The sequence below is a fragment of the Mixophyes fleayi genome, chromosome 5 (genome assembly GCF_038048845.1).
Source record: "Mixophyes fleayi isolate aMixFle1 chromosome 5, aMixFle1.hap1, whole genome shotgun sequence".
In the NCBI taxonomy this organism is placed as follows: domain Eukaryota; kingdom Metazoa; phylum Chordata; class Amphibia; order Anura; family Limnodynastidae; genus Mixophyes; species Mixophyes fleayi.
In genome coordinates, this window is record NC_134406.1 from 262,029,028 (window position 1) to 262,043,077 (window position 14,050).

The 14,050-nt window shown below is 41.9% G+C and overlaps 1 protein-coding gene across 1 annotated transcript in view; it reads left to right on the forward strand.

Moving 5' to 3' along the window:
• DEPTOR (DEP domain containing MTOR interacting protein) overlaps positions 1 to 14,050 on the forward strand; it is a 70,765-nt gene that overhangs the window by 13,424 nt on the left and 43,291 nt on the right. Inside the window, exon 3 of the mRNA XM_075214007.1 lies at positions 13,287 to 13,465. Coding sequence (XP_075070108.1) covers positions 13,287 to 13,465 — 179 coding nt within the window. The remainder of the gene's footprint in view (positions 1 to 13,286; positions 13,466 to 14,050) is intronic.

Here is a 14,050-nt window from a genome sequence, read left to right on the forward strand (position 1 = left end):
GTACAGAGATCTCGCTCACATTAGTCTGTGCCCCATTGGAGCTTACGGTCTAAATTCCCTAATATACACACATATTGAGTGAGACTAGGGTCAATTTTAATAGCAGCCAGTTAACCTACCAGTATGTGGGAGGAAACTGGAGCACCCAGAGGAAACCCACGCAAACACACTTTAACGTGTAGCAGTGCACCATTTTCATAATAGGAGCTATAGTGAGTGGCCCTGTACAGTTCTCTTCAGAAAGGTTAGTCATTTATTGTTGCTTGTTTGACCCTTTTCATTAAAAGAACAATAGTATTGAAGATGGTTGTAATTCCTATATCTGTGATCTTTACTTCACACTTCCTGACCATTCCTCTCATTGTATGGTGACAGGAAAGGACACTTCCACTAGTTACTAACAATTTCCAGCAGACCTTAATAAAATAATCTCATCATTCATTTCCTACTGACTGGTCTCTGGAAACAAATGTGTATCAGACTAATAATGTGTCACTATTTGTAAACCTCTATTATTCGTTTTTAGAATGCTAACATGTTTGTTTCAATAAAGGGAACAAACTGAACACCCTACGATGGCTGTAAATGGTGCCTCCCCACCCAACTTTGGGTTATCAGATTATTTAGAAGTTTGAGTGCACACTGCCATATTACACTGAAAACTTGTACCACACTGACAGTCACTGACTTTAAGCAATGAACCTGCTGAATACAATTTATGCTGCAGCAAATTTGTCTTTCACTTAGGAAATGGTAGCAGATCATGTCCCTTCTAATACAGTCTTATTTGCTTTTTGTGTATCTAGCGTGTTATTACTGACTGTGAGAAGGTTACTGTATAATTCCCAGAAGACGCTGAGATTATAGGAATCCTGAGGTTCATAGATCGCCCATTTTCCACCATCAGGGACACTTGATAAGTGACATTCCTGTAAACAGTTATAGAAAAGCAAATACAGTACAAACTTCAGCTGAAGGAATGTTTACTTTCATCTAGAACGACTTATAATGATTTTGTTCCGCTGTGGTATGCAGGACTACTAGTTTAGGTGACATTTTTGCTTTTCGGCGTTTCAGACAGTGGCAGTGATGTAAAACTACCAGTCACACTTGGTAGTGGTTAACCTCTGAAACCCATATTCACCTACTTCTAGCTCATCTCCCACAAAACTCAGAATATTTTATTATCTGCTACAGAACACTTTCCGCGGTTACATTTCATTAGAAGACAACAAGCCCACTCACACCCAGTATTTTATTATACACAGCAGGTCTCATCATTCCATCTTGGTATTGCTGTGGCTTGCGTTGTCTCCTCACAGACCCTCCAGGCAATCGCCAGTGCGGTATAATTGGCAGCTCTTTATTTTGGAGTCTGGGAGGTCTCCCATTATTAGAGAGTCTCACGGACATTCCGGGAGAGTAGGAAATTCTGCATAGGCCATATGGTCTTCAAAAACCAGTTCTGTTGTAAGATGTAATTATCATAGTTGGGATACCCAAGTCTGTTTGGCTTTTCTGTAGGACGTTTTTTGAGGGCATACACTCACATTGTAAAGACATTTGTATCGCTGTTTATTAGCGCCCCTCTGCTGGTAATGCCATTCTGTTTCCATTTTCACACAGCTGAACCAAGTTGTGGTAGTTGCATATACAAAAATCATTTAAGGGGAAACATCTTGGGGAAAATGTGTATCTACATCCAGTATACAGATATTTTATCTTTGTATACATTATGTTTGCACATATTCACCTTATGAAATGTATATATGTTTGGTACGCTTCCTGAAGACTACATGGCCCAGCTTCTTGGGACATCTACGTCCCAGGGATAATCTGATTCCTCTGTTCCATTACTTCGCTGCAGCCTTGTGTTTTTATATCATTGGACTAGGAAGTTATTGAGTTATTGAATGAGTCTAAGGGGTAGATTTATCAATGAAAGTGGAAGTGTTGCCCATAGCAGCCAATCAAATTCCAGCTATCACTGTATAGACTGCGCTAGGAGTAATTGACAGCTAGAATCTGGTTGCTATGGGCAACACCACCGCTTTCGTTTTTTAGGCTTGATAAATGTACCTCTAAGTGGGGAATTTGAGGCAAACATGCAACACCTCAGACCAGAAAATGCAATTGTTTTTTTTGGATTCTGTAATGGGCCTGAAATGTCTCACCAAAAGGATGTGTAAATCTGCTTGATTTTAAGTCCCAGTTTACATCCATGTGATGGGACCTTTGTATGTTTGACACATGAAACAAAGGAAGGCAGGTGTACTATTACTTTCACAGTAAAAATAAATGGAGTGAAACAAGCAGGGTTAGGAGAAAATGAAGTAATTTAAACTAAAGGAGGGACAAAAGGAAGGGAATATTTAATGGTGACATTTTAAGGTTCCAATAATCATTGGGGGGGGGGGGGGGGAATGTGCTCGCTATTATTTGCTAATATTTTCGGTAGTTGTCTGCTCTGCATTGTTCTGAACTAACGGCAGCGTAGACCCATGACAAGGGGCGTGCACACACCTGTTACTGTAGCATTATGCAAATGTATAAGTTTTACAAATGACCGTCTGCACCTTGGTCACACTTTAATATCACCTGTCATTTTTAGTTGCTTTGACGTACAATAGGATACACATTTACATGGGTGAGTGCGGAAGTGCTTTGTAAAACGCTTCAGCAAAACAAATCTGATCTAATATTCATTAAATTAATTTAGGGCTCTGATGGAAAAATGGGTTTTGTGTCCAATGCTCTTAAAAATAACCCAGTAGCCTGTTAGTACTGCTACAAAATAAAATGTCATGATAACATTTACAAGAGCCTGGTACAGAATTTGAGTCACATTTTGGTACTTCATTCACTCAGTGGGTCTGCTAATTGGTGACTATACAGCCGGCTACTGCTGGTGCTCACGGGAAATGGACAAAGTGTTCAGAATGAAAGGTGTAGAAATAACTACACTGGTGATGTGATATAATGCCAGCACTCAATCCTATCATTTTATATGGAATTGTTAAAACAAAATAGATGTGGGTGACCATAGATCCTGTACAAGGAAATGTATATGGTCAAATTGATCGTTAAGGCAATCTGATTAACTGGAACGGTCCCATCCACATGGGTCGGATTGTATGATTATAACCAATCCTTGCACACTACTACATCGTGCGTACACTGCAAATGTCTTTCTGCTTTGACAGATGGATATTGGTATATGAAGCAATTATTTGTTTTTTGAGCTACAATCTGATTAAAAAGGATCTGAAAATATTAAAAAGATTGTGACTTGTGTGCATCAGTATAGAGATGTGATTAACAGAAAAATATACAAAGACAGGCCAGATACACACTACAGGTTTTCCCCCCCGACAATTGAGCTAATCTCACAATAAATGGCTGTTGGTTCCAATATTGCATTTGTGCGTACACTGCAATGATCATGTCTTATCATTCCAAAGGCAATTTGTATTCATTTTGTTTCATTAAGATTTATATTACACAAATTTAAAGGCAGAATAAAAATAGTGTTATGTTATTAAAATATTATTGAGTCCTTTTTACAAAGTCTTAAGTACATTTTTAGGATGGAAAGGTTAATCTATAAAATCGGTGACTGCATCCGTTCTATGGTGTACACGTTATTTTAATGACGCAAAAAGCTGGGTGCGTGCGTATAATGATCCAACATCTGCTCGTGTAATTGGAATCTAATGCATGTTCTCTGTTGCCATATAACTAACTATATGGGGCACAAGTGCCAATTTGCTTTCACATATACAAGATCACTGAGCCCAACTCCCAGGGAACATCCCTGCTCTTAGAGCAGGAGAGCCTAATAGCCTAAGACGACTAAGGGAACATTTTCGGAACATTTGCGCGGCGCTCCAAACCCCAGTTGGAAAAAATTAAATTTGCTTTTGTGTTAATATTTAATGCCTTATTACACAATGAAGATGTTGATATGTCATCTTAAAACATGATTAAATACAGTTAAAATGCAATCTATGTTTACTTCCATGCAGATTCTGTGTGTTTGTTTAGCTGTCACATGAGCCTGTCTCCCACTTTGCCAGAAATTCACACTGGGTCGTTAATCACCTGAAAGCAGTTAATGAGAGGCTTTGGTGATCAAAGAAATGTATGAAGTTATCTGATTATCGTAAAACTGGAGGGCACGGGGAGTGAGAGAGAGGCATATTTATGGAGAAAGACATCCAGTTAATTAGTACCATGAAGTTAATGCTTGCTAATTAAGCATATACCCCTCCAGCTAATCCTATTTATGTGAAGGCGTTTATTACGATTCCTGTCACTGCCTGGGACCTTGTTATACACAGGGACTGGGTAACTACCGCGAGGAAAATGAATCAAAACTGTCCCGCAAGTAAGTTTAATGAAAATGTGCCGTTGTCCATAGCAACCATTGTCCATTGACTGCACAGTGCTAGAACAATGACAGCTCTAATCTGATTTGCTGCTGTGGACAATTCCCGGTTTTCAACAGAACAGTTTTCATAGCTGCCCCCCAATATGGTGTAATGAAACATACAGAGAAGGAAATTATTTACTTGAACTTTAGACTGTGTGGTATTAGTTTAGTGTAGATGCTTTTGTTGGCTATCCAATATCGGGCATGTGTGTAAAACGCGGCTTTTACGGTTCAATGCAGAGCTAATCATTTCACGAAACTAACTTATTAGTTGGTGTATTGATGGGAGTTATCACTATTAGCATCCCTGTTTAATCAGCCACAATTAATAGAAAGTGACAGATGTATTGACACATTAGGTTAGAGGGTAACTGCTGACTTGTCAGAATTTGGGATAACTAAAGAAGGCTAAAAATGTTTAAGTGGGGTAGAGCGATGGGACTTATTATGACACCAAGGACAGTGGTTTTTAAAAACCTAATGTTTCTAGTCAACAGATACAACTATTGATATAATTCCCAACATATTATTACACAAAAAACAAACATGAATAAAAGCTGCTTTTATATTATGTTTACTAGTAGATATAGCTAAATGCCACAATAAGAATGAAAATCTAAACAGGACAGGCATGTGACCTGCAATTTTGCTCCAGCCATGCATCCCATGAGTCAATTCATTATACGATAAAACAATTCTAGGAACCAGATTTGCTGATGGTGTTTAGTGGTGGAAAGAACATGGTGCTGTTATTGGCAGATATGGTGGTGGCTGAAAACAACTTGGATTCAGAGACGTGGCTGTGGGAGTGGATGAATATAAGTAGAAATTAACCGCCAAGGTTAATTTCGAATTAAAGTCTTTGTGTTGTCTACTGGACCACCAGAATATCAACTATCGTTTCAGTGGGCCACCGGCGAATGCGGTTCTCTGTCGTTTCAGTGGGCCACTGGCGAATGCGGTTCTCTGTCGTTTCAGTGGGCCACTGGCGAATGCGGTTCCCTGTAGTGTCAGTGGGCCACTGGCGAATGCGGTTCTCTGTTGTTTCAGTGGGCCACTGGCGAATGCGGTTCTCTGTTGTTTCAGTGGGCCACCGGCGAATGCGGTTCTCTGTCGTTTCAGTGGGCCACCGGCGAATGCGGTTCTCTGTCGTTTCAGTGGGCCACTGGCGAATGCGGTTTTCTGTCGTTTCAGTGGGCCACCGAGGAATGCGGTTCTCTGTCGTGTCAGTGGGCCACTGGTGAATGCGGTTTTCTGTCGTTTCAGTGGGCCACTGGCGAATGCGGTTCTCTGTCGTTTCAGTGGGCCACTGGCGAATGCGGTTTTCTGTCGTTTCAGTGGGCCACCGGCGAATGCGGTTTTCTGTCGTTTCAGTGGGCCACTGGCGAATGCGGTTTTCTGTCGTTTCAGTGGGCCACCGGCGAATGCGGTTCTCTGTCGTTTCAGTGGGCCACTGGCGAATGCGGTTCTCTGTCGTGTCAGTGGGCCACCGGCGAATGCGGTTCTATGTCGTTTCAGTGGGCCACCGGGGAGTGTGTTCTATTGACCACCAGACAATTTGCTCTGTATTGTGTATATAGCCGCTAAGTTCTGGGTTCTATATTGTACACTAGCTATGACAGAAATGGGGCCTTTATTGTGCACTTCTTAAAGGAATGGGTTCAGAGATCACTGCACTAGTCTGTTGTGTTAGTTACTTAGTATAATGTGTAAGGATCACTGCTTGCTCTATTGGGGTTGGGACACAACTGGGAAATGTGTAAATAGCTGTGGGTAATATTAAGGGGCACTTGCTCGCTGGAGGGTGGAGTTTGCACACTTGGCCTCGGATGCCAAAACAGCTTGTCCCACCCCTGGTAGGAGCAAAGGCTGAACATTGATTTGTGTTTCATCGGCTACAGCTGGGGTACTCGCCAGAGTTCAGCTTCGTCTATATCATCACACAGCCCTGTGCAAAGTCATCCAATCTAATCTTATTATACATATGAAGGCGTCACAGTGGCCAGTGCACTAAATAAATAACAGTAATTTATCATCTCCTCTGTTTGCCCGCACCTACCAGGTGGTGTTTTCATCTCGGAGCAGCTTGTATCTAAGGACTGATTAATGTCTGTTTGGATATCACTGCTAAGTGCAAACACCGTTTTGATGTGGCCATATGGGATTTTTTTTTTTTTTTTTTAATAATCTTTCACGTGATTTCAATAAAACTGGAAACTGAACAATAAATTAGACGCACATGTAATTATGTGGTTGAGTTTACTGAATTATCCGTGTAGCTTTCTTGTTGTCTGTGCCGCGTATTTTTTGGCATCAGAAGCGGAATGCTATAGGGATCTGTTGATCCCTATCTTGATCTATGTTGCCTGCAATTTTCTCTATGGTCTGCCTGGAATGCACAAGAGAACCACTCTATAATATGGGTAGGGTGCTTTCACTTTCTGGTTTATAAAGGGTCATATACCCAGTACAAAAGTGCAAATCCACAGAGCTCACGCTCTTCCATGGAGTCACAAGCTTACTTTTCTGTAATTACACCCGGTTTTATAGGAATGTGCATGGATATATGGGCCAATATGGTGGCATCTAGGGTGGTAAAGTTGGCATAGAGGTGGGTGGATCAGCCAGTTAACAGTACAGTGTGATTTTCAATGTCCTCTTGAAGGTGGAGGTTTATCCTGCAATCATAGCCAAATGGGGCCTCGGCTGCCAGCACTAAGGCAGAACGGAAAACGTGATGGTTCTTCCAAAGAGAGGACAAAGGGGTATATTTACTAAGCTGCGGGCTTGAAAAAGTGGGGATGTTGCCTATAGCAGCCAATCAGATTCTAGCTTTCATCTATTTAGTACTTTCTACAAAATGACAGCTAGAATCTGATTGGTTGCTATAGGCAACATCCCCACTTTTTCAAACCTGCAGCTTAGTAAATCTAGCCCAAAGTGTTTTGGCCGGTTACTTCCCATAGAAAACTATACTCGCCCACTCTTCCACATTCAAGGGAAAATCTATGTGCAGAAGCGCCGGTTTCCAGTGTTTTCTGTAGCTAAACTGAACAATGAAAGCAGCAATTGTACATAGACTCTTGGACAGGTAAACTCCCCTCTGCATTGCACAGAACTAACACTCTCACTATTCCTAAAATCTTGAAGGCAGTGCTGTGCCACATCTACCGCCGAATCCTCCACATGACTGCGGTGTTCGAGATACTCCTAGCTCTGCATGGGCTCAAACTCTACACGGAGACTCTCCTAATTCTATGGGGATGGCTATCGTTGGAGACTGTCCTAACTCACAATGAACCTCCAGACAGTCATGTGGAAGATGAGGCACCACTGTCTCAGGTACTGGTAGTGTGGCATGTGATGTCAGGTGACAGGGTGTATGCCCGCTACCTCCTGTGCTACAGGGAAGCCAATGGGATCTCAGCCTGGGCCCACTGAGGCAGAGGAGCCCGATATGAGCATATTGCCCGATATGCTCCTCCTCTGAGGAGCTTATTGCCCGATATGCTCCTCCCCTGAGGAGCATATTGCCCGATATGCTCCTCCCCTGAGGAGCATATTGCCCGATATGCTCCTCCCCTGAGGAGCATATTGCCCGATATGCTCCTCCCCTGAGGAGCATATTGCCCGATATGCTCCTCCCCCGAGGAGCATATTTCCCGATATGCTCCTCCCCCGAGGAGCATATTGCCCGATATGCTCCTCCCCCGAGGAGCATATTGCCCGATATGCTCCTCCCCCGAGGAGCATATTGCCCGATATGCTCCTCCCCCGAGGAGCATATTGCCCGATATGCTCCTCCCCTGAGGAGCAAATCGTCCTGGTTGGAGTGAGTGAAGGAGAGGGAGACTTACCATCTACAGCTGGTGGATGCAGTTACTGTAAAGTACACGGTGTGGAAAGACGTGCCCGTGATATTGAGGGTTTTATTTTCTCTCCTTCACTCGAACCGTCTACAACTGTTGGCAACAGGGTTAGTGGAGGCGTTTAATAATTTGTGTGTGTTGATATTGAGTTAGCCACTGTTATTTCACTAAACGTACATAGACAATGGTTTATATATGTATTATTTATAATCGAGCCCTCATTCCGTGTTTTTCAAGGTACCAATAAAAAAATTGATGTAAAATGAACAAAAAGACTAAAAACACCCTGAACAATCAGCTAGGATTGGGGGAAAAATACTCAAGACAATTTGCAATAGGCCACAGTTTGTTTATTGTGTTGTTCCAGCTTCTAAAACTAATACACATGCTGACACTTCCGTGGAAAAACAGACATTTGAACTGTAAAATGAAATGTTAACTTGAAGGAAAAAAATTCTAATCAAAGCAAACATCCTCTTTACTCTATGAAGGGCGTTGTGGAATGTTTGCATTACTAAAACATGAAGTACTCTAATGAACCCTAACCAGTAAAACACCAGAAAGGGCTACTGTACAGCAGTAAACAGTCCAAAGTGCTGTGTCTGGGAGTGCGTTCTGGTATATAATGCAGGAAACGGTGTAGGCAATAAACCAATATTATCAGTGATGGATAAGTGAGCTGGTATACGGGGGTCATACTGCCACAATGAAGGCAGTGAGATAAAAGGAACACTATCAAATTCCATTCACTTACATTTTCCACACGTCGACCACTGAATATTATAGTAATAAAATTAAAAATTGTACTATAAGGGGGCGTAAAATTGGAGTGAGTTGACTAAAGTTAAATTAGAGAAAGAAAGAGAAAAAGATAAAATAAACATTTCGGTCGCTTTGGTGTTTTCCTACGACGGCAAAATACTTTTATGGAGTGCGTTCTTCCCTAGACCGGTATTTTGCAGTTTATCTTTATTGTGATTATTTTGAGGGTGCAGCTAACTGGTGCACAAATCCTTTTATTGCCAGAAATATCAGTACATTTATATTACAGGGGTGCTTGAGTGGATCTTGTGGACCCATCCTAAATGCCACAGTGACCCATGGTTTGGTTACTGGGCAATGAGTTAAGAACCCCTACATCTTTTTTTCTATTCTGGCATGTTTTGTGTCAGAACACCTAGTGTATTATTTGGGCAGCACGGTGGCTCAGTGGTTAGCACTTATGCCTCACAGCACTGGAGTCATGAGTTCAGTTCCCGACCCTGGCCTTATCTGTGTGGAGTTTGTATGTTCTCCCCTTGTTTGCGTGGGTTTCCTCCGGGTGCTCCAGTTTCCTCCCACACTCCAAAAACATACTGGTAGGTTAATTGGCTGCTATCAAAATTGAACCTAGTCTGTGTGTGTATGTTAGGGAATTGAGACTGTAAGCTCCAATGGGGCAGGGACTGATGTGAGCGAGTTCTCTGTACAGCGCTGCGGAATCAGTGGCGCTATATAAATAAATGGTGATGATTCTTCAAAACTGGGGAAACATGGATGAACAGGGACAGTAGACCGGGTTATAGTAACTTGTAGCCAGGGAGAGATTTTAGTAGGTAGATTTGAAATGTAATGCATAGGCCATGTGTCAAACATAAATGACAGTGCAGTAATGATCAGTGCTTCTGTTAACCTGGTGCAAGAAACTTGTGGGGTCAAACACATCTTTGTGAGACAGGTTTCATACATCCTAATTCTTTTAACTTTACTTTTTTTTTTCCTACCTCCTATTTGTGGTTGAAGTCAAAACTTCTTCCCAGCAAAACTTCCAGTAAAGCGATTGTTCAAATAGTCCAATCGCTAACATTCACTTTGCCATAAACAAAGGGGAGATGTCTACAGAAATATATAGAACTTCTCCGACGTCACCTTCGATCCCAGGCTTCAATATCTGATAAAATAAACCGTGTATGTCCTGGCTCTAGCTCGCCTCAGCTGGGTACACGCTATAGAAAATTTCTCCCGATGCGATATCGTTAACGATTTTACCAACGTCCGAAAGTTCCGATGAGCATGTCGATTCATGTGTACACACTTATACGTTTTACATGATATACCGTCCAATCTGTGATTCTCGTCTCGTAACCATCGGCTCAAAAGATCGTGATTCCTTACACACTGTGCAGACATAGGCCGACCAAAGAAGAAATATGCTAACTTAGTTTAACTTAAGGGTGTGATCAACACCCACAGGAAAATTGAATACAGGTAGATAATACAGAATGGAAGAAATGGACGCGTCACATGAGTAAACAAATGAGACTTTATTGAGAATATGTATTTTCACATGTGTTACCAATTCATGTCATGCCATATAGAGCATGTGAAAAGGTTTATTGATTCACTATGAAAAGATCACCATGTGCTTTACGTTTAGACAACACTGCCCATGGGAGACATAGATGTAAAAACTCACGCCCAGAAAGGCAGCTTTGTTGAAGGAACTGTTGGCAGTATTGTCGGACAGACGGTCATGAGTGCGTACACACTGCAGGATTGGCGCAGAACCATTCCATCGTTTATAGAGAATTTTAGTCTGGTTTTAAAATCAAATCAAGACACAATGTGCTTTGGGACAATAAAACATGATCGTGGGAGCGTACACACGAATGCAATATTGAACCTCATGATCATCATCATCATTTATTTATATAGCGCCACTAATTCCGCAGCGCTGTACAGAGAACTCACTCACATCAGTCCCTGCCCCATTGGGTCTTAGTCTAAATTCCCTAACACACAGACGGAGACAGACTAGGGTCAATTTGTTAGCTGCCAATTAACCTACCAGTATGTTTTTGGAGTGTGGGAGGAAACCGGAATACCCAGAGGAAACCCACGCAAACACAGAGAGAACATACAAACTCCACACTGATAAGGCCATGGTCGGGGATTCAACTCATGACCCCAGTGCTGTAAGGCAGAAGTGCTAACCAATATGCCACCGTGCTGCCCACTGAAGGATCGTTTATCATGTGATTGGCACGATGATCGGGTGAAAAACCTGTAGTGTGTACCCAGCTTTACAAATCTCTGGAAGTGTTTTCCTAGTGATTGCCGGATAGTTTACAAATTGCACTTTCTTCGTTGAACCAACACTAAACAAACTATATTGTAGTAATTCTGCTTTGTTAACGGAACTATATAACCAGAGGTTTGTTTAGAATTCTCAGGACAAATTAAATGAATAATTCATAAGTATATGTATTATATAGACTATTATGAATAATATTAGAGAAGTTATGTGGTCTGATTGGGGTCTCTGCTGTCTTCTCATAATTAGAAGGGAATCTAATACCGCTTTCATACTGCCGCCCCTGCAATTTCTCGGGTTTTTCAAGCCAAGTTTTTGCCAAGTCTTGGAGCGTCCCATACGCACTGCACCTTGGACCTAGAAATTTCCTGGGTCGACCCCATTCATACTGAACACGGGTCTGCCCTGGCAGTAAGTGTGAGTCCTCACAAGAGGAGCTTTCATTGGCTGAAAAATACTGAAGTCATTTAAAGGGGAATAGTTTTTTTGCAAACAGAGATGAGGTCAAAGTAGGAGGTGACTGTTCACAGCATTGCTGTAATCATGGCCGACGAGTCACTATTGTGTAGCCCAGGGTTCCTGTTTTATTGCATTTATTTGCTGTTTTATACAGCAAACGAGAGCTTGATGCAGCTGCACAGTGTCATTTCAGGAGGAGAAAAGAGTAATTTCTGGCGCAGAGGGAGAATACTCAGCATCTGTATATGCTCAGGAGGAGAGTTTTTTCTCAGGGCCAGTGTCCCAGATACCCAATCTGCTGCTTTATGGTAGACCCGGTCTCACCATTCATACTCCAGGCTAACCAGGGCCAACACGGGAATTACCCCACCAAAAGTCCCGGGTCTGAACCAGGATTTTTCCACTAGCACCATTCATACTGCACCTAAACCCGGGTTGTCTGGGCTTGTGCCGGCAAAAACCCTATTTTTTCAGGCAGTATGAATGGGGTATTACAAGTGGTGCTTTTAATATCTGATGTTAGCCATAAGTGCGCCACCAAAAGTTTTATCTTTGACAGAAGTTTTAAAAGATCTTGTAAGCCGCCATATCATCATCATCATCACCATTTAGTTATATAGCGCCAATAATTCACATCAGTCCCTGTCCCATTGGGGCTTACAGTCTAAACACACACACACACACACACACACGGGTCAATTTTTCGTTAGCAGCCAGTTAACCTACTAGTATGTTTTTGGAGTGTGGGAGGAAACCCGAGCACCCAGAGGAAATCCACGCAAAGACGGGGAGAACATACAAACTCCACACAGATAAGGCCATGGTTGGGAATTGAATTCATGTGCTGTGAGGCAGAAGTGCTAACCACTGAGCCACCGTGCTGCCCCATATAAACTCATGAATCAGATTTAGGAATACATGTATACTGAAAGTAAGTGATAAATAGCTCCTCTTATGTCCTAGTTTGCTGTGTCCATCTATGGGTTAGACTGTTGGTAGCACAGGTATAGGAAAGTACAATATTTAAATCAAACTTGTATATGTCTTTTTTTTTTTTTTTTTTTTTTTTTATTAATGCAAAAAATTTCTATTGTGTGTAACCTGTTCTCCTTAGACCTTGAATGGATCGGTTTCCCCATCAATAAAACAAACCCATATCTGAGCATCATGACCTATTTGTGAAACGCTGGTGGCCCTGCAGACCCATTTCTGCAAACGTTATAGTGTAGTTATATCATTTACAAAGCCGTCGTAAAAGCTAATGTGCTTGAACTAGTCCAAGTAATACTCTTATAGTTTGTTCTGCTACATCTGTTTTGATTTTGGTTTTTCTGTTGCTGCTCCAACTAGTAATATTGCTTATGTTCCGTGATATCTTGCCAGCCAAGCCCCAGCCATGTTCAGCATTACATTTGTTATCGTCCTAATGCTTTTAATGCTTTCCCCTCCCCAGGCTTCGACTGCACGAAGACAAAATCATAAAAGACAGAAGACGCCATCTGAGAACCTATCCAAACTGTTTTGTGGCCAGGGAAGGGGTCGACTGGCTTATTGATCGCAAGGAGGCTTCCGATAGGACCGTAGCCATAGAACTGATGCAAAAAATGGTTGAAAATAACACTATTCATCATGGTGAGAGCTTCAAAACCTGTGCAGGTCTCTTTGTTTTATTTGTTGTTTTTTTTTAATTTATTTATTTATTTATTTTTGTTTAATTCAACCTTTTTAGTGGCTTCTTATTGGTGGCACTTACGTTTCCTGTTAGCTGTGCTGGCCAAAGTTAATGTCTCACCCAGACCCAATATGTCTGATTGTGTGTGTGTGTGTGTGTGTTGTTTTTTGTTTGTGTGTGTGTGGGACAAAATGATATTCAGTTGCGAGAAGAAATACAGACAAGAATGCACAAAGTGACCCTAGAGCAGTGGTCAGGGAACAGGGGTAAATTACCCCAAATGGGGTAAAAGTGAAATTCCTGGGGGTAATGCTGCCGATTCACATGCTGTCAGTTGGATTGTAGACCCCATTAAATGTGAAATTGCTGTTGTACCAGAAGAGCCTCAAGGGTTGGCAGAGGCACTTCTTGAGCTTCGATGCAATAATGAAGCACGTATTACATTTGAAAACAAAGCAGATCTGTCATATTTTTGGATGTCAACAGCTGCAAAGGCATCAAAATTGCACATGAGGAGGCAGTCAAAAAGTTGCTGCCTTTGGTAA